This window comes from Electrophorus electricus, chromosome 7, assembly GCF_013358815.1.
Source record: "Electrophorus electricus isolate fEleEle1 chromosome 7, fEleEle1.pri, whole genome shotgun sequence".
In the NCBI taxonomy this organism is placed as follows: Eukaryota; Metazoa; Chordata; class Actinopteri; order Gymnotiformes; family Gymnotidae; genus Electrophorus; species Electrophorus electricus.
Genome location: NC_049541.1, coordinates 8,869,825 through 8,888,870, shown reverse-complemented (window position 1 = coordinate 8,888,870; position 19,046 = coordinate 8,869,825). Strand labels below are relative to the sequence as shown.

General features: G+C 40.4%; 1 protein-coding gene across 2 annotated transcripts in view; it reads right to left on the bottom strand.

Annotated features, from left to right (window-relative positions):
- slco5a1b (solute carrier organic anion transporter family member 5A1b) overlaps positions 1-19,046 on the bottom strand; it is a 34,470-nt gene that overhangs the window by 13,519 nt on the left and 1,905 nt on the right. The window contains exons 2-15 of one of the 2 annotated variants that reach the window (XM_027020848.2): positions 16,688-16,738; positions 15,006-15,119; positions 13,215-13,305; positions 12,299-12,419; positions 11,587-11,917; positions 10,415-10,705; positions 10,230-10,273; positions 9,153-9,475; positions 7,617-7,703; positions 7,215-7,294; positions 6,991-7,055; positions 6,080-6,292; positions 5,667-5,864; positions 4,620-4,767 (exon numbers count right to left, since the gene is read on the bottom strand). In XM_027020848.2, coding sequence (XP_026876649.2) covers positions 4,620-4,767; positions 5,667-5,864; positions 6,080-6,292; positions 6,991-7,055; positions 7,215-7,294; positions 7,617-7,703; positions 9,153-9,475; positions 10,230-10,273; positions 10,415-10,705; positions 11,587-11,917; positions 12,299-12,419; positions 13,215-13,305; positions 15,006-15,119; positions 16,688-16,738 — 2,157 coding nt within the window. The remainder of the gene's footprint in view (positions 1-4,619; positions 4,768-5,666; positions 5,865-6,079; positions 6,293-6,990; positions 7,056-7,214; positions 7,295-7,616; positions 7,704-9,152; positions 9,476-10,229; positions 10,274-10,414; positions 10,706-11,586; positions 11,918-12,298; positions 12,420-13,214; positions 13,306-15,005; positions 15,120-16,687; positions 16,739-19,046) is intronic. The other variant, XM_027020849.2, reaches the window with a different exon arrangement.

Here is a 19,046-nt window from a genome sequence, read left to right as displayed (position 1 = left end):
CAGAAGTGAGGCTAACGGTTACCCCAATGCATTCCAGAAATGCTGACCAAACTCGAGATGTGAACTGTGGGCTCCTATCTGATAATATATCCTCGGGAATGCCAAATATGTTTCAGCTGTCTGGAAGGCCGTGGGTAGGCCTGGGAAGGCAATGAATCTTACCCCTCTAGAAAATCTATCCACGACCATAAGTACAGTAGTGTTTCCTTTAGAACAAGGAAGATCAGTGACGAAATCCAGTGCAATGTGCGACCAAGGTCTTTCAGGCATGTGAAGCTGCAGGAGTTTTCCCACAGGAAGAATTTTGGGTGTCTTGCCCTGACTACAGACGGAACAAGATAACACATAGCGGTGAACATCACTGGTCAGATGCTCCCACCAGTACCGGTTAGGAGCTGACGTGTACGTATCTCCCTAGGATGACCTGTAGCAAGGGAGGAATGGGCCCATGCTAGCAAACGGTTTCGACAAGATTCAGGTACGTAGCGTTTGTCACTCTGACATTCCTTGTGAAACCTAGTTTATTTCCTCGTCAATCTCCCATCTGATGGACATCAGGTGAACCCATGTAGTTAATATGGTTTCTTTCTCCTCGGTTCTCTCCTCACTCTCCTCTTGATGGACCCGGGAAAGAGCGTCTGCTTTAGTATTGCGATTTCCTGGATGATACATGATTTTAAAATTAAATCTGGAAAAGAACAAGGACCAATGGGCTTGATGGGGGTTCAGTTGCCTAGCCATATGCATATACTCCAAATTCCTATGATCTGTAATTACTAAAAAAGGATGATTACCCCTTCCAACCAATGTCTCCATTCCTCCAAGGCCAACTTGATGGCCAACAGTTCGCACTCTCCAATGCCATAATTTTGTTCTGCGGGTGATAATTTCCTTGAAAAATATGCCATGAGATGTAGTTTTTACCCCATTATGTCACTGAGAAAGGACAGCTCCAATACCAATGTTGGAAGCGTCAGCTTCTACTATAAATGGAATGGTTAGGGTCCGGGTGTCTCAGGATGGGAGCCGTCGTGAAAACCTCCTTTAATCTGTTGAAAGCGCTCCTAGCCATTTGAGTCCAATTAAGGTGTTTAGAAGATCCTTTGAGAAGAGCTGTGAGAGGACCTGCTATACTACTGAAATTTCTGATGAATCGTTGATGAAAATTTGCGAAACCTAGGAAACTTTGGAGCCTTTTGATGGTAGTCGGCACGGGCCACTGCAGGATAGCATCTATTTTCTTGTCATCCATAGTCACTCCACCATGACTTACTACATACCCCAGAAATGTGGTAGTGGTTGTATGAAATTCACATTTCTCCCCTTTCACATACAACCCATTATTCAGGAGAATCTTCAATACAGTTCTAACATGTTGAATGTGTGTCTGCATAACCTTGTATTCATAGTGCCCCTTTGTGGTGACAAAAGCGGTCTTCCACTCATCTCCTTTCTTGCTCCTTATAAGGTTATAAGCGCTATGAAGATCTATTTTCGTGAATTTTGCCTCTCGTAGCTCTTCCAGGGCGACGGTGATAAGCGGCAATGGGTAAGCATATTTTTTGGAGATCTGGTTTAGGTTATGGTAATCGATGCATGGACGAAGACCACCGTCCTTCTTTACAAAAAAGAAGCCTGACACCAGAGGGGAAGTGGAGGACTGGATGAACCCTTGTTTCAGTGTCTCTTCTATGTACTGATAGATAGCTCTTTCTTCCTTTTGAGAGAGAGGGGTAAATATGTGCCTTGGGCAAAGTGGCACCCTCCAGGAGTTCTATAGCCCAACCGTAGGAATGGTGAGGGGGAAACAGTGTAGCTTTCTGTTTGCTAAAGATGCTGCCTACGTCCTGGTATTCTTTAGGAAAGGAAAAATGATGCTCGTAAGCAGGATTCTCTATAGTCGTGGAACAGAGTGTAAGTGCGGGTAAGGACAAACAGGTCTTTTGACAATAATCCGACCACTGCGTTATCTCCATCTGAGGCCAGGCTATACTTGGGTTATGCTGCTCCAGCCAAGGAAGGCCTAGAATAACCGGGATGGAGGATGCTGGTAGGACCAGGAACGAGATGAGTTCTAAGTGGAGTGCACTGGTGGTGAGTTTTATCAATGTGGTACATAGAGATATGATCCCAGCTCCTATGGGTGATCTGTCCAAAGCGGCCAATCGAAGGGACTTGGGTAATGGTTCGACGGGGATGTGTAAGTCGTCTATAACACAAGCGTGAAGGAAGTTGCCCTCTGCTCCACAATCCACTAGGGCTGTGAAAATAGATGAGGGAGTTTGAGATCCAATACAGACACAGACCTTCCTGGAACCGACGCCTCTGTTCTTCCTCAGATAAACGGGATGAATCATAATGCATGTACTCCACTCTGGATCTTGTCTGAATTCATATCTCAGACTAGGGTGGGGGGTGAGAATTACCAGTTATCTGTGGTCTAAAGATAAAGGGATAATCCAAATTATGGAGAGTTTAACAGTCCGAGTCAGAAACCAGAAGATATATAACCAGGCAGATAATCCAAAAGGGGCAGGCAAAATACAACAAGGAATACTAAGAAAAGGTACGGTACACTAAAAAACAATCCAAAATAACACTTGCTATGCTTTTAGAGACTACTGTATATGTGTATACAACAACTCTACAAGTAGTATTATACAAATATTCCCTACATAATATCACATGTCAGGTCATCCAACCCTCATCCAAGATGAGGGAGAAGATGCAAACTTTCCCCAAATGTTGTTCTACGATGTGATGCTTCCATGTGTTAAAAAAAACCTCACTCTTCTGGTTCCTGGGATTTCCCATTTCATTGATAATCCATTCGTGATTGTCCTGCGTATTGGGCGATCAGTCCCAACTACAGTCATCTTCTGCGCAAGAGGCGAGCCCTGAATTCATGTACCACGCCCCCTCCTTATGGAGTATGCACTCAACCGAAAACACGAGTAAAAAAACAAAAAGGAAAAAGGCTGATACGTATATACACATTATTTAACATTATTTGTCATGAGCTTGCTCGTCCAATGTGGCCCTCGATCAGATACTATATATTTTGGTACACCCCAACGAGTGAAGTGTTTGTCCATATCACACTACACACCTGAGATGTTTTACCATCTCTTAATAGATATTCCACCCATTTAGAGAAGTTGTTGGACTTCAGTCTGTTGTATTAACCTTGCCGGCAGGACACTAGGGTTTTTGTGCTGTTGGCAGATTTAACATGCCTTGACAAATGACCACACATCCTTCTGGATCGTAGGCCACCAAGTCACTTCCAGGATTTTCCTGAGGGTCTTCATGTGGCATAAATGGCCCCCAAATGGGACCAATTCCTCAGGGACCACTAGTTGATAATTAAAACCCCCATGTCTAGAGGCCATACCCTGGTACAAGATGCCTTGCTGCTCCTGGTAGTGGACCCAGCACACTTTGGTGTCCTGAATCATCTCCTTCATTTGTTCACAGATGATGCTCAAGGCTTGTTCAGCCGCAATGTCCTGGAGAGAGGTCGGTAAATCACACCAATAAGTCTTTACCACAGCTGAGCAGACAACACCTTGGACGTCAGGGGATGCCCTTGATAGAGCATCAGGGACAACGATGGTGTACCCTTTCTTATAATGAAGCCAGAAGTCAAAGTCTTGGAGCCTCAATGTCCACCTAGTCAGCCTAGATACTGTTCTTGGTGAATTAAAAGCCCAAGTGAGAGCACCATGGTCGGTGTATAAGTCAAATGTAGAACCCTCCAGGTAATGACGCCAGCATGTGTTCTTTTTCTTCAACTGATTTAGGGGAGCTGAAATGTCTGCTAGGTAAAGGATAAAGCTGTGGTACCATCCTACCAGCCCCAAGAATCTCTGCAGACTTTTAATAACCATAGGCGGTGGATATTCTCATCTGGCTCTTACCTTTTCTGGGTCTACTTATACCTCTTGTCCTGATACCACAGTGTCAACCAGAGGAGGATGGACTCCCCCTTTGAGTCTTTTTTCCTCTTAGGCTCTTAGGGAGTTTTTTCTTGCCATTGTCGTTTCTGGCTTGCTCACTGGAAGCATAGACTCACACATCTATAAAGCTTCTTTGTGACAATGCCTGATGTAAAAAACACTATATAAATAAATTTGACAAGGGACTAGTTTGCACCTAGACAGCACTATGATTCCCACACTCCCCGCATACATCACATGCACCTTCCAATCTCACAGATATTGCTCACTTTCCGCTGAATACTAACATACTGTACTTTTCCGCACTATACGCACACAAACACTTGAACCCCAGCTCACAAACCTTCAGTACTTCATGTTAGAGCTTTTATGCGTTTACTTCACCATTCCTTGCCCTCTGCTTTTGCTAGCTTACCTTCATCCTTCTTAATGCTCGGTTTTAGGAGTGTCCATTGTGTCACTTCTTTTTTGTTTTTTTGGTTTCTTTATCTGGTTTTTTAAAAAAATAAGAGCATGTTTATTGATTCATGTTTTGCCGCTGAATCTGTTGGAGACGTCACACATACCACTGTATGACATAAACGTACCAGTAACTGCCTGTCTCCAGGTGTCTGTGTGTGTGTGTGTGTATGTGTGTGTGTGTGTAAGAGAGATGCTCACAGGGGATGACTGTGCTGATGCGGTTCTTCTTGGTGTTGGAGTCTCTCTGGCCAATACTGCAGGTGTTTGGTTCTGCCTGATAAGCACACAGAGCCTCCCACTCCTTTTCCAACCGGTTCTTATTCTTCAGGTGGTCTTCCATATATGACTACAGGGGTTGGGGGCACAGAGAGAAATAGACAGACACAACTGAGAGACACATTATTGTTTTCAGTCATCTTCTACAGAATTTCAATATGGTACATACTGGAGAGAAAAGGTATAATTTTGCATTTGACTAAGCACTATTTGAAAAAAAAACTAAAAAACACTGTCATGGAATGCTCCTCCCCCCACAAGTCAGGTGGTTTGGGGATTCACATGTGTACTGTTTTGTAACCACGCCCCCCGGGATTGCACACACGTGCTCAGGGTTTAATGTTGCGTGTTAGTCTATTTAAACCCCTGTCCTTGTGCGCACCGTTGCTGGTCATTGTAGCTATGTAGCATAAGTAGCTATGTCGCTACTTATATGTTAGTCGATCTATGTAAACATCGCTGTAGCCGTAACGTTAGTCTGTGTACTCACCATTAATATGTACGTGTTCTTCATTCAATGTTAATGTGTAATCATGTTCAACGTAGATGTCTTATGTGAGTGCCACCTATGTTGTCTGCGTTTAATGTTAATAAACGTCATTCACTGTCGAGAAAGTCTCTGCGTCCTGCCCCACACCCTGCAGCACTCGGACCAACAGCGTTACACACTTCTGTTAGTCATTCTGGACAAGAGCGTCTGGCAAATGCTGTAAATGTATTTCCTCACGTATATTTACCCATCAGCAGTTTTCCTATAAAATGAGCAACTATTCAGCACTCATTTCCATTACACTGCAAGTCATGCAGCAGTTGCTGTATATGGCAATAAGACTAAACACCATCAACACCCACCACTATCTTGGTCTTGTTTTTATTCCCATCTGATTTTTTTCTGATTGTTTTTGCGCATACACAAACGTGCACATTTGTGTGTTGGCCTCAATGGCCTGTGTGTTCATATGCATGTACCAGTATCATATGTCCAGTGGAGATGTCCATGTTGGAGTGGGCAGGCTCCTCACTCCAGGAAGAGATGCTTGTGCGTGCTGAAGGGCTGGGGATGGGTCCATCACTCAGCTGAGATGATACGCTGTTTATGCGAGACGAGTGACGAGGCTCTGCCCTCTCCACTTGTGGCTTCACAGCCATCCGTTGTCTGCACAACTCCTACATGGAGAGAGGGAGGAAGAATGTAAAATGAGAGTTGAAAATATATTATTAAAAGGATAACAAGTGAGTTTTCTTGTTTACTGTCTCTCTTTCTCTCACACACACACACACATACTAAAATCACAGCTACTAATGTGGCTATTTTTGGACTATGTATAGGTTGCTCCTGTTTGGTGAAACTGGCCTTAACATCAGCACAGAGGACCTGGTACCTGGTAAGTAGCTGTGGCTTCAGTAGCAGGGTCTGTGCTGAGGTTGGTGAGTTTCTCTTTCAGTTTATGGTGTGAGCGATGGCGGACGCAATAAATGACAGTGGAGATTAGCAGGACACCAATGATGCACACGATGGAGATCACAGTCAGGATCAGGAACTTCAGAGACTCCGAGCGGCTGTACTTGGTGGGGATCTCACTCAGCTTGGATTTCTTCACAAACAGAGAAAGAGAGAGAGAATACAGAGACAGACAAAAGGGTGGATATAGAGAGGAGAAATAGAGAGAGAAAGATAGTTGGAGAGAGACATCCTGTCAGCTTTAGGGTTTGACCTCATTTTATTTTGCTTGCTGAACCAGAACACTGCCTGCAACACACCACCCCCAGCAGCAGAAGGACTCAATTCTCCACAGGGAGAACCAACAGGGATCTATTATTTAAAGGGCTACAGAGTGCCCTGTAGGCTGTATTGGTGGAGACTTGGTGTCTAACACACCAAGAGAATGGCTGAGTATTTTCTGCGATATGGAGAGATGGTGAGTGGATGATCACAATTGGTTGGACCTGTGTGTGATTAACAGCAGTGTACTTATGTGCCAACCTCTCGTTCAGAAGGCTGCCAGAGCTAGAGAGTGAGTTCCCACTACATCCTTCATGGCCTTTTTATCCCACAGCAAATATTTAACATTTATGTTTAATTATTTATAAACACACATTGCCATGTCATAAAAAGTTTATTTATTTTTGACTAAGTCCAAAGAAAACTATTCCTGTGTCTCCATCTAGCTCTTGTGTGGGAATGAACATGTCATGACTAAATGCTTAGCAGGCTGTCTTATTTTCAGTGGGATAAATAGAGAATAGGGGTCCGAGGTATAAAAGTAAAAAGAAATGAATGGAGTTTTCTTACATCAGTGACTCCTGCCTCCACTATGGTGACTCCGGCTTCTTTCTCCAGTGCAGCCTTCTGACGAACTGATTAAATATACAAGCACATGCACACACACAGGAGAGGAGTGTGTGATAGTTATCACAGACTGTTAGAGGGAAGGCAAAGGTGTGTGTGTGTGTGTGTGTGTGTGTGTATGTGTTTGTGTGTGTGTGTGTGTGTGTGTATGTGTATAAAACCTGTACCTGCAACACTGGTGACATCAGCTGTGGTGACATTCTGAGCATTAGGGCGCACCTGAAATGTCACAGCTGGACCAACAACACTAAAAACACAGTTAAACATGCACACAATCAGATGCATGCACACACACAAAGAAAAATAACCCTTTGTGATTGTCATTATTGCTGAATTTTCATCTCTGAACTTTATATTACTAGTGCTATACTAGAGTTTACTACATTATATATTACATTATATATTATATATTATATATACTGTATTACCACAGTGATATGAGTTTATTACAGTCTTTCAATAAATGCCTAGAGGAGAGTTCCAGAAAGAGAATACATTCACAACACACAAACAAACAAATGAGCATGCACACACACACACACACACACACACACACACACACGACTCACAAGAGCTCAAGGAAATCAGTCATCTGGATCTTTGCTTTGTGAGACACGAGCTCCATCAGATGCACACCCTGATCAGTGGTGAGAGAGCTGAGGAAGAGAGAGAGAGAAAGAGAGCAAGAGAGAAGCAGTCACTGGGCTGTGCTCAAGTGTACTGTATGTGTGTGTGTGTCTGTAATGTAACATCTGTAGTGATGTACCCATACACATTGTTGCTGGTGTAATGTGTGTGTGTGTGTGTGTGTGTGTGTGTGTGTGTATGTTTCTGTTAATAGATTTACAGAGTTGTAGGGATGTGAAATATACATGGATTAATATATTAAAAGTACTTTAATTATTTGTTGAGAAGACTCCTCCAGAAGGAAGCTGTGTCCACACTTTCTAGTAAGCATTTCGGATGTTTTCTTAAGTAGTGTTAAACTTGCCACACACCCATGGTTAACTATGTAGAGAATCCTTCAGAAAGCAGTATTCATAAAACCAAAAATGATCCGTTAACAATAACAATTTATGGTCATTTTCATTTTTATTCTTGCTTGCTAAAACTACCAAACTGCTGCGAATGTGATGCTTCAATGCTTAGCCTAAACGTTTCCATGGAATCATGCAACATACTTTCAAGAGTCAATCAGAATACATCTGATACATTAAACAATTCTTGTTCTTCTTGTTCTCACATTTAACACATATATCGTTGAACATCATCATCATTCTTTATTTAATCTTGAGTTTACATTGAGGGGGAAGCCTCATGTACAGTCTAACTGAGAACCTCAGGGAAGGTAAGTTTGCTCATTGAGGGGGTATATATGATAAGGGCGTATTATGCACTGAATTATCAGCCTTCCAAAACCTGACTGGGTTTGACCGAGAGCTAGAAATCAGTATTGTAGTAATCCAATTTAGCTTTCCTAATGAGATTTGCATTTGTTTCTAAGTGTTCTAAATGTAAGACAACAATATTCCTCCCTTCTGAATCTAGCAATTCTCCAGGCTTTATTTCTTGCCTTAAGCAGTGAGGTTCTACTAAAGAACCAGGGGCTTGATCTATCCTTAATTCTGTAGATCTTAAAAGGTTTGTGTTTGTTGATTACAAAGAGAAAGGTAGTTCTGAAGTGTTCAAGTGTTAATGCAACATTCGGAAATACAGAAATGTAGTCAATATTACTATGTGCAAGATCATGTAAAAAGCTCAGTTTTTTACTGAATGTTTATTTTTGTGTTTTTTTGTGGTTTTTTTATATTGGGATTACATTTACACTTCTGTGTATTTGGTTAATGTTTCAATTTTATTTTTCCTATATATTGCATATTTCTATGTTTAAGATTATAGTGAAATGCTTGGCAGTGTATCCCTAAGCTGTGCAAAGTACAATTTCGTGAGCATTAAAAATGTGTGTAGGCTTTCTGCAATTATTGTATCCCATACAGTGCACCTATATACTGCCCCCCTCCATTTAGCAGCCACTGATACTTGCATCTTGCCATGCCTCTGTGTGCGTGTGTTTGTCCGTGTGTGTGTGTGTGTGTGAGACTCACTCAACATCTGTAATGATGTAACCATACACATCACTGTTTGTGTTTGACTGCACATCAAGCTGTAGATCCTGCACTTTCATCTTTTTGCGATGGGTTGTGGTATCTTCTTCCCGTACAGAAGCAGGTGCAAGAGCAGCAGCCTGCACCCAGCCCTCCACCTCCTCCACCTGCTCCATGGCTTTCTTTTGCATTCCCACATCTCGTTGGGTTGTCCTGCTGTGAACTGTCTCTATGGATATGCCCCGCCCCTTCATAAAAGGCCTAATCTCTGATAGTGAGGCCTTGTCCAGGTACTCCAGCAGCTTAGCCAACAATCCTTGTTTCTGTCAACACAAGAAACAGGAAATATAGTTAATTAAAATGATAATTATGGCCCATTGTACTTCATCATCTGGGAGTTTACATGTCTCAAAACAAACATTTTTTATGCCAGTGTCATACCGCCCGACCCCCTATCACACTACACTACACTACCCAGCACACTGTTCGTCACCCGTCCAATGACTCAGCCAATTAGAGACGTTAAGTAAGATGGTCATCTCTGGAATATTGAATTCCCCTGTGTGTTCAGAGGATTTTGTATATAAGCCTGTCTCAAGGTCTCATATACTGCATAAGTATTACCTCTAGATTCTCTAAGCATACTTAGTGTTATTATCTTTGATTATCTTCCTGTGTACTGCACCCTGATTTTGTATTTCTCATTGCCAATTTTTGCCTGCCCCTTTTTTGCCTGGTTTTGGATGGCTCATCTGGTTTTGACATGGACTGTTCTATCTCTACGATTTGGATTCCCCCTTACTTTGCTCTTTTGGTTTTGACCCTGGCTTATTCAGCTACCACTGAGTTGAACACTAATAAAGCTCCTGTTTTATATCCGCAAGCGTCTGATTCTGCCTAGCCCGACACAGCCAGTATCATTTGGCTACACATCCACCTGGGAACAGGTGAGTGAGTAAAACCCTTCCTATAAATGGGTACTTGTTATGCTGTACCCATATTGAAAACACAGAACATACACCTACAAAGTAATTCAGTAGCCCTCTCTCCACCTCCATTTCTCCCATACTTGCTCACCGTGTGGTCTGCAACAGATCTCTCCTCTTCCCCTGTCTGACTCTCTGCAACAGAATTGGACAGCACAATGTCCTTATCTCATTTTTACACATGTATTTTTGATGAAACGGATCTACTGATTATTCTTAAGAACTAGCAGTTTGCGAATAGTTTTGAGTAGATTGTCAATCTCTGTGTGTCTTTACCTGCCCCAGATGGGTTTGTCAACCTTTCATCGAGAGATGAAGTTTCTTCACTCTGCTGTCTTGATTTATCTGAAATAATTTGGTCCCCTGAATCATTCCCACGCTGCTGGTCCCCAGGCTGGTCGTCTTCCTGCAGGTCTCGGGGTGTGTATCCCTGCTCTGCTTGCTGCTCCACCAACTGAAGAGCATCTGCGATGAGAGCAGCCAGCTTGTTGAGATCTGCTGCACTCAGGTTCTCAACATCCACATTGTGCTTTCCCACATTTCGCAGAACGTTCTGAATGAAGGTTTCTGAGGATGGCAGAGTAATGAAGTACCTGGTTAAAACTGCAGAATAGGGAACCTTCAGCAGCAGCCAATTGATTGGCTACTGTAAAAGCATTAAGGTCACAAGTCCTTAAAATCCACGCAGGAATGTATATAGAGGGTATACGTCAATTTTCTACTGGAATATGCAGCCCAATAGTAGCAAAACATATTGCAATGAGGCTGCATTTATTAGGGGAAATGTGATACCAAGCAATTATCTGCTTCAATTAAAGGCAGCTGGACTTGACAGTGATCCAGCCTTATTACAAAAGAACCAGTGATTCATGGACATCGACATGTGGCTAGGAATGATGTTTCCCTAAATAAGCAATCCCTGAAAGCACTTCAAGGCAGGATTTGATGGTGAAATTAAAGTGACAATAATACCAAAGTGTATTCTAGTTGTATGTGGACAGGTACAATAATTTTTTTCTACAAACCTGCCCACGCACATACAACTTTTATTTGGAAAACAATAACATAGCTAGGCTTACTTTGTAACATTATAGATACATTTGTGCAAGTACCTCAAAGGCCTGAGAGCTTAAAATGCTGATTATTTTAATGCATTGATTAGAGTTGAATAGACTATTACTGGCATCTAAAATATAATTTAGTTAAATTCACAGTATTGGTGTGAGCGAATTCACTCACAATATTGTCACTGAACTCTGAGGTGTTTCCTATGTAATTGTACAGGAATAAATTCAATTTGTTAATAACACTGCGAATACAAAAATGAATAAACAAATAAGATATCATATGAGAAATACACTGTATTCACATACAGTGAATATGAATATAAAAATTATATAATACTATAAATATGCCACCTAAAGACAGGAGGGAGACACAGATCATACCGTCTATGGGAGTCAAGGGGTCCCTTCCCGAAGACTGTGAGGATCCACCTTTCAGGAGAATTGTGTTTAATTTTTGTCTGCCCCCCTGTTCAGGTTCAAGTGGGCTGTTCTGTGACAGGTACTGCTTTAGAACAGTAACAAGGAGGTCTGGAACAGCTTCCCATTGTGGGGGCATGTATGCTGTGTCACTCTGGTAATGTGTAAGGTCAGGGTAAGATGCCTGCTGATAAGTTGACTCTGGGGTGAACTCTGGAGGGGTGGAGTCAACTTTATTATGGGTTTTCCCAGAAGGATAATACTGCAGTGGCAGAGAAGACTTCATATGACTGACCTGTACACAACCAACACATACCAGTAAATATGCATGCTGTTAATAACTTTTACCAAGATAAAGTTTTCTCTGAAGCACTCAAAATCTACAATATAATCACCAAGTTTCATATCATCACCAGAGGGATGATAAATGCTGCTAGGGAACTTTAATGCATAAACAACTGAAAGGCTTGTTTCTTCACAGAAAGAAACCAAAGAAAACCAAGAACACATCAATATTATTCATTAGTGCTTCAGTGATTTTTACCAATGTTAAGATGAGTTAGCTCTCTTCTTAAGAAACCAAAGATATCTTTTGTTTACTTTTTAGAATGGAAGCTGTAATTTGTATAAAAACCATACATCTTTGAGGACACACACACACACACAAGCACTGTACCTGACTGCCTTGCTTAGGCAACAAACCCAGGTTGAGCAGGTACTTCTGCAAACTCCTGCTAAGCTCCACCTCCAACTTTTTCAGTCTTCCATTTCCCACAGGAACTGATTGTACCACTGGCCTGTACAGCAGCAGCAAGTGAATTATTATCATAATCAGTCCTATGCTAAAAAGTGGGGGCAGTGGTAGCTCAGTGGTTAATGTACAATGGTTAAGTCCCACCACTGTGAAGTTGTCACTGTTGTGGCCCCTGAGCAAGGCCCTTATCCCTCAATTACTCAAGTTGTATTCGGTCGTAATTATAAGTCACTTTGGATAAAAGGGTCAGGTAAATGAAAAACAAATTCCTCTTTTATAGGTCAGCAATTATCATTTCCTATGTCTGACACCATTTTTGCCAGAACACACCGGATTCAGCTCAACAAGTAATTATCAAGCCATTTTGCGGGCTGTATCAGGTATATTGGAGAATATGCTAGAATATCTGCAATGTGAAGGATTTCTATACAGAAAAGGGTCAGTCAAAGATCAATCTTTATTTGACCTGGACAGCAGGTGAGAGAGAATTGTAGGCTATGTGCAGATATTTGAGTCCTGATGTTAACATTGCTCAAAGTATGATTTATGATTTTATGATGAGTAAATTGCTCATAGTATGATTTAAATTCTCAAAAGGTCCAAAAATCTACATTTTGAAAGCAAGAAACTCACATAACATTATGCTGGAATTTTGGAACTATTTGCAATTACCATAGTCTTTCTGTAGAAAACTCCTGAATAAAATTAGAGGAGAGTTAACTCTTCTATTTTTTAATTTTACATTTTTCTTATGAATCTATGTCACAAGAAGCATTTTTCCCAGCTTTCAGATATGAATTTTGTGAACTGGTGTGTATTTGTGTATTGTGTGAATTACCTTGAGTCAGGTGGCGGTAGGGAGATCTTGCGTAGTTTAGAGAATTCATTAGCGAGGACCTGCTGAGTGACGTCATCTTTCCATGACAAGTCTGGAGGAACATCTATAATTTCTAATTCTGATCGCAACAATATCTGTTGTGAGAAACTCTACATCACAAAAAATTAATGGAATAGTGGAGTATAGTGGAGGTTTTGGAATAAACTTCCAGTCAATGTTTGGGACTCAGATATGGTGTCAATTTTTAGGTCTAGAATGAAAACATACTTGTTTAGTCAAGCATTTGAAATGAATTTTTTGGGGGACATAAAGAACTAAGTTTGGAGCAGAAGGGCACTTATGTCTCAGGGAAGCCTTATGCCTATGCTACCTTCTGGATCTCCTTTTTCAGGTAAACTGTTATAGGTAGGCCTGCTAAGATGTAAAATGCTGGTGCTAGCTCGACCCCGAAGGGGAGTTCCTTGTTGTCTGCCCTCTCGACCAGTGCAATTACCTTGGACCCACCAGCTTGTGCCACTGACCCTCCATTTCTGCCTGACAGCCTCCTCTGTATGTGCCACTGACCCTCCAGCTCTGCCTGACAGGCTCATCTGCATTTGCCACTTACCCTCCAGTTCTGCCTAGCAGGCTCATTTGCATGTGCCACTTACCCTCTAGCTCTTCCTGTCAGGCTCATCTGCATGTGCCACTTACCCTCCAGCTCTGCCTGACTGGCTCACCTGCATTTGCCACTTACCCTCCAGTTCTGCCTAGCAGGCTCATTTGCATGTGCCACTTACCCTCCAGCTCTGCCTGACAGGCTTATCTGCATGTGCCACTTGATGCGATTACAAGTCTCCTGATGTGATTACAAACTTTGGCTGGGTGTCAAGGATACTTTAGTGAAGAGCCCATCATCACCTCCCTCTGTACTCCCTCTGCATCCTTGCTGCAGTACTTTAGTCAAATTCTGCCTTCAAATGTGGAGGAGATTTCTCATAACACTCCATTTGGAGGGCAATATAGCCCTCACATTTTGTCCTACCCCGCTTTCCCAAAAAAATTGGACACCCTACCCCTAGATCTGAATATGCAAAATGGACGAATAGGGCTAAGTGGTAGCGACCAGGGATGAGATGGGATTGGGCCTTTATTCACTGCTGTATGTTTCATTAGTCATTTCTTAACTGACTGTTCTTTTTATTTTATCACAAAAAAACACCTTGATTTTTTTACATTTATTTTGTGTTATTAGATGGTTGACCAGAGAAAAACAGGTTCCTATTATGAGCATTGGAAAATCCTCTTAAGTAGTATTTTCTTGCCACTGTCATCTTTGGCTTGCTCATTAGTGGCTTGGATTCAGATTCTCTATAAAGTTGATTTTTGTAATGCTACTTTATGACAACAAAAAAGTGTTATACACATAAATTTGAATCGTAATTTAAATGGTGTGAATGTAGATCAATAATGATATTTTCTGGATATTAAAACATGTAGTCGGTCTAATTGTTTGCACATCAGTAGACTTTTTTCAATGCCCTCTGGTGTAGCAGCTGAGTCGCTGCTCTATGATGGCAGACCAGTGCAGCTCAAAGAGATTCACACATTTATGGATCAATGTGTGTAAGGTTCTTTCTCTCTTTCTTCCAAACACACGAGCACACACAGACGTGCACACACTTTGTTTAGCATTATCTTACAGTGCATCATTTGCTCTGGGAATGATACATTTAGGTGTGAGTCACCACAGTAACTACTGTGACAGTACAAATGCAAGTGTGGTTGCCATGGTGGCAGGAACATATATACCTCGGAGTGAGAGTTTCTGAAGCAGTGAGCGGAACCTCTGTAGTGTTCCCGGTGTGATGTCATACATGTACACATCCGATACCATCATCATCTGGCAATGACCAAACATGCCATCTGCAAAGTAATGACACCAACTCTTAATGCCTCCAACCACCAGAACATAGAGCTGAGACATAGGTTGGCTGTCTCCAGTGAACTCTACAGGGCTCTATAGGGATTTGGTCCAAATGTGCACATCGCAGCACCTGGTCAATAACAATCTTCCCCTCTTTGTTAAAGGGGAGAGATCAGGTGTTTCTGCAGCTTAGGAACAAACACTCCAAACACTTTGTTTGGTGTCAGGGGTTTACATCTTGGCATAAAAATGAACTTATCTGAGTTGTGACAGACACATAATTCATAATTCATTTCTCAATAAGCTGAATGTGAAACATATTTATATGGTGACACAACAGGTTAATTAGACAAAACAGAAAACTGCTCAATGCTTAAGAAGAATTCACAAATATTTTGTGCTAGGCCCTAGTAACTGACTAGTTTTCTAAATATTTTCAGAATGCATGCTTAGAACAATAATTTTCTTTAAGACTAAACTACAAAATAATAATAAAAAGTAATTAATGTCTCCTACAGATGCCTTTTATCACATGAAATGTATTTTTGTTCTGAATACACAATGATATATTACAAATTCTGCAGAAACTGCAACCCAGTATAAAATTGAATATGTTAAAATAGTTTTACTTAGATTATATCACTTGTTGAAAAAAATTGTGCATGATTTACCAAGCATCTGACCAAAAGCACACATGAACACAGATACGAACACACACACACACACACACACACACACACACACACACACACACACACACACACACACCTGCAAGTGGGTCAAATTAGCATTACAATACAGTTATCAATTGACCTCTGTGATTTCAGTGATACCCACTGTATTATTGAGTGGTAATATATGGAATATATGTCTGCTATCTCACCATAATCATTTTCCACTATACATCTGCAAATCTATAGCCTACTTTAAGTAAAAGCTTCTCGTCTGGTCCGAGATTACTGTTCTCTCTGGCACTTACCCACAGCTGTTTCCACTTATTCCAATTTTTTCCATGTATTTCATCACTTTCTTATGTCCAAGTAATTGAACTTAATAAATAAAAAAGTGGTTGATCTAGGTGATTATGGCCATATCAGTTTAAACTCAAACCTCACAGACCAAAAGGATACATGGAAATAAATGTGTGACATTCATTTCAGAAGAGTTCTAGAGTGCTGGGAAAGCAAACTGTAGCCATAATGATATTTGTTTTGCCACACCCAGTCAACATCATGTGAAAGCAGGTCACCACAATGTCCACACATCACTACACAAGCACACACATGCGCATACACACACACACACACACACACACACACACACACACACACACACACACACACACACACACACACACACACACACACAGAGAAAGGACAGCTGAACTAAAAGAAGAGTTTAAGGTGCCATTGTTCTGGACCTTTGTTAATAAATGTATAATAGAGACTGTGTTACACCAAGGTATGTATGTATACATATATGTATAGTGATTATAGTGACTTGGGCTTATATACAGGTCAGTGATTCTATATTTTTAAATGATCATAAGTGTGTTTACACATCTTACCATTGACACAAATCTCATATTTCTTACACAGACTCTCTTCAAACAGGCAGCCTGGGGAAGAGAAGAAGAGAATGGGGAGATACAGAGAAAATGAGTACTTAAAGCAAAGTTATACTGGTTATGTGTAATCTCAGCACACATGCCACTATTTCCATAAGTCCATATTTATTCAAAATAAATGCATAACCTAAAAATTCAAATAATTAATCTGTCTCCAACAAGTTATATTATTAGTTTTAAAATAGCAGTCATATTCATAAAATGATTAAAGGAAAATTCTAATACTTTTAACAATGTATTCTCTGCACTTCACCTCAAAATTCTAAATTATGCTGCTAGTGTTGTTTGTTCTTAAATACATGCTTCTGAAGTAAGAAGCAATTTTAGGTTTAACATGGTCCTGAATGACCCCAAGCATAAAGATAGTTATGGTGGAAATTATGAATGAGGATTTTAATTTATTTTAATATATTTTATCTATTTGCTTGATGGCAATAATTCTGGTCACAGGTCTTCTAGCAGTTATGTTACCTGTAACATATAAAATTATTTACATTCTGTTCTTTAACAAGTCTTACCATAAGGTGGAAATAATATTACATGTTTGCATCAGCAGTATAGTGGAATTCCTAAAAGCAGTTCCATCAACTTGTTCTATGCCCCATGCAAATCTAAGGAATGTTATGTTTGTAGTTCATTTAAAAGCACACATTAAAACACACCATGGAACATGCATAAAACACTGCCTTTTTAATTTGAAATAACCAATAAATTTAATTTGAAGACAAGCCTATCAAATTCACTCAGACAAGAGTCTGCATGTGTTTAGCTGCACATTTGGAGTGAAAATTGATAGAGAAGTGTGTTCTCGTTTAATCATATCTGAAGAGTGGGATGTGAAAGTGACCTATCTGTGCTTATTTAATCATGTCTCAAAAGTGGGATGTGAGGAGTACAGTATTTGTGCTTATTTGCTGGCTTATTTGAGGCCTGGGAGACAAACTGAGTAAATTGCTTTCAGTCAGAATTCTTTTGTATTCACTACCCTCAATCATACATGCCCCCCCCCCCACACACACACACACACATTTTAGTTACAGAGCCACTACACTTTCCTACAATAGATCCTAATTAGAATCTAACAACTCCATTTTTTTCGCCAGTTACTCCATCCTGCTATTCTGACACCATTTTTTACTTTACACTCATGCTTCCCTCTCAGGCCATTATCATAGAAAACAGAAATGTGGGTAGGAAAACCATGAAAGCATGAATACAATACAGAATGTACAAACATATTTGCAACTTATATTTAGCAAGTGTTTAATTGTGTTAATCTAAGATCTAGGATGTCCTCTTTTATGAGTAGCTAGACCTCATTAAACAAGTAAGCATGCCACTTAAAAATCAGGTGCTTCTCTGCAGGGTTGACAGAAAACCCACTGATACCAGGATCTTGAATTAATCCTTAATCTATGTGATTAATACAACTGCATGCTACAGGATCTCTAAATTTGACTGAAGCCTCAAGTAACCTGTTTTGAAAATGATTCTCATTAAACACGTTTTCTTGATATTTTAGAGTGTTATAATAATTTAGTTGTGAAATGTTTGCTTCTACAGTAAAGTAAATAAAATAAATAAAACCTTCCCTAGTCTTCCACAGGACACATAACTGTGTCCATCTTTATGTTCAAAGTAGTCTTGCAAAACTAGTTCAATCATGTCCATGGGTTTTTGTGTTAATTATATTAGCATTAAAGTAGTAAAGCATTTTAACATATTCACCAAAAATATTTAGAGTTTTGTTCACACCAAAGTTTGAACATCACGATTCACTAGAATGCAAAAAAATAAATAAATCAACAAAAACCCCCAAATACAGAAGGCTAGGTTTCTTTTCAATTATTTTAAATAGACAGTAGTGCAAGTTACAGTTTGTTCCACCAACTGGCATATAGTCCCCTATAAGGTAGTTGGTAAAGCTTGAAGTGTATTAAACAGCAAAATGTAAAAAGTAAACATACACTCTTGCATAGGTCATATTTTTATGCAGGGCTGATAAAAAATAAAAAGCAATTGGTCACAATCATAGACATATACAGTGTATACATAGACGCCGCGTTGTGTGATGCATTGTGTGTCAACGTCACTGCCAAATTGGTCTGGGCAACTTGTCGTAATTCTGCAAAGACTGGACTGCAAAAAAGATGCCTGAGTATATCTTGGGACTGTACAATTTCCTTGAAAGCATGGGATGTTTGTAATGTCTTACTTTAAAAAATGATGATGACGATGATGCTTATTATTATTATTATTATTATTATTATTATTATTATTATGCTATAGATTTATTATT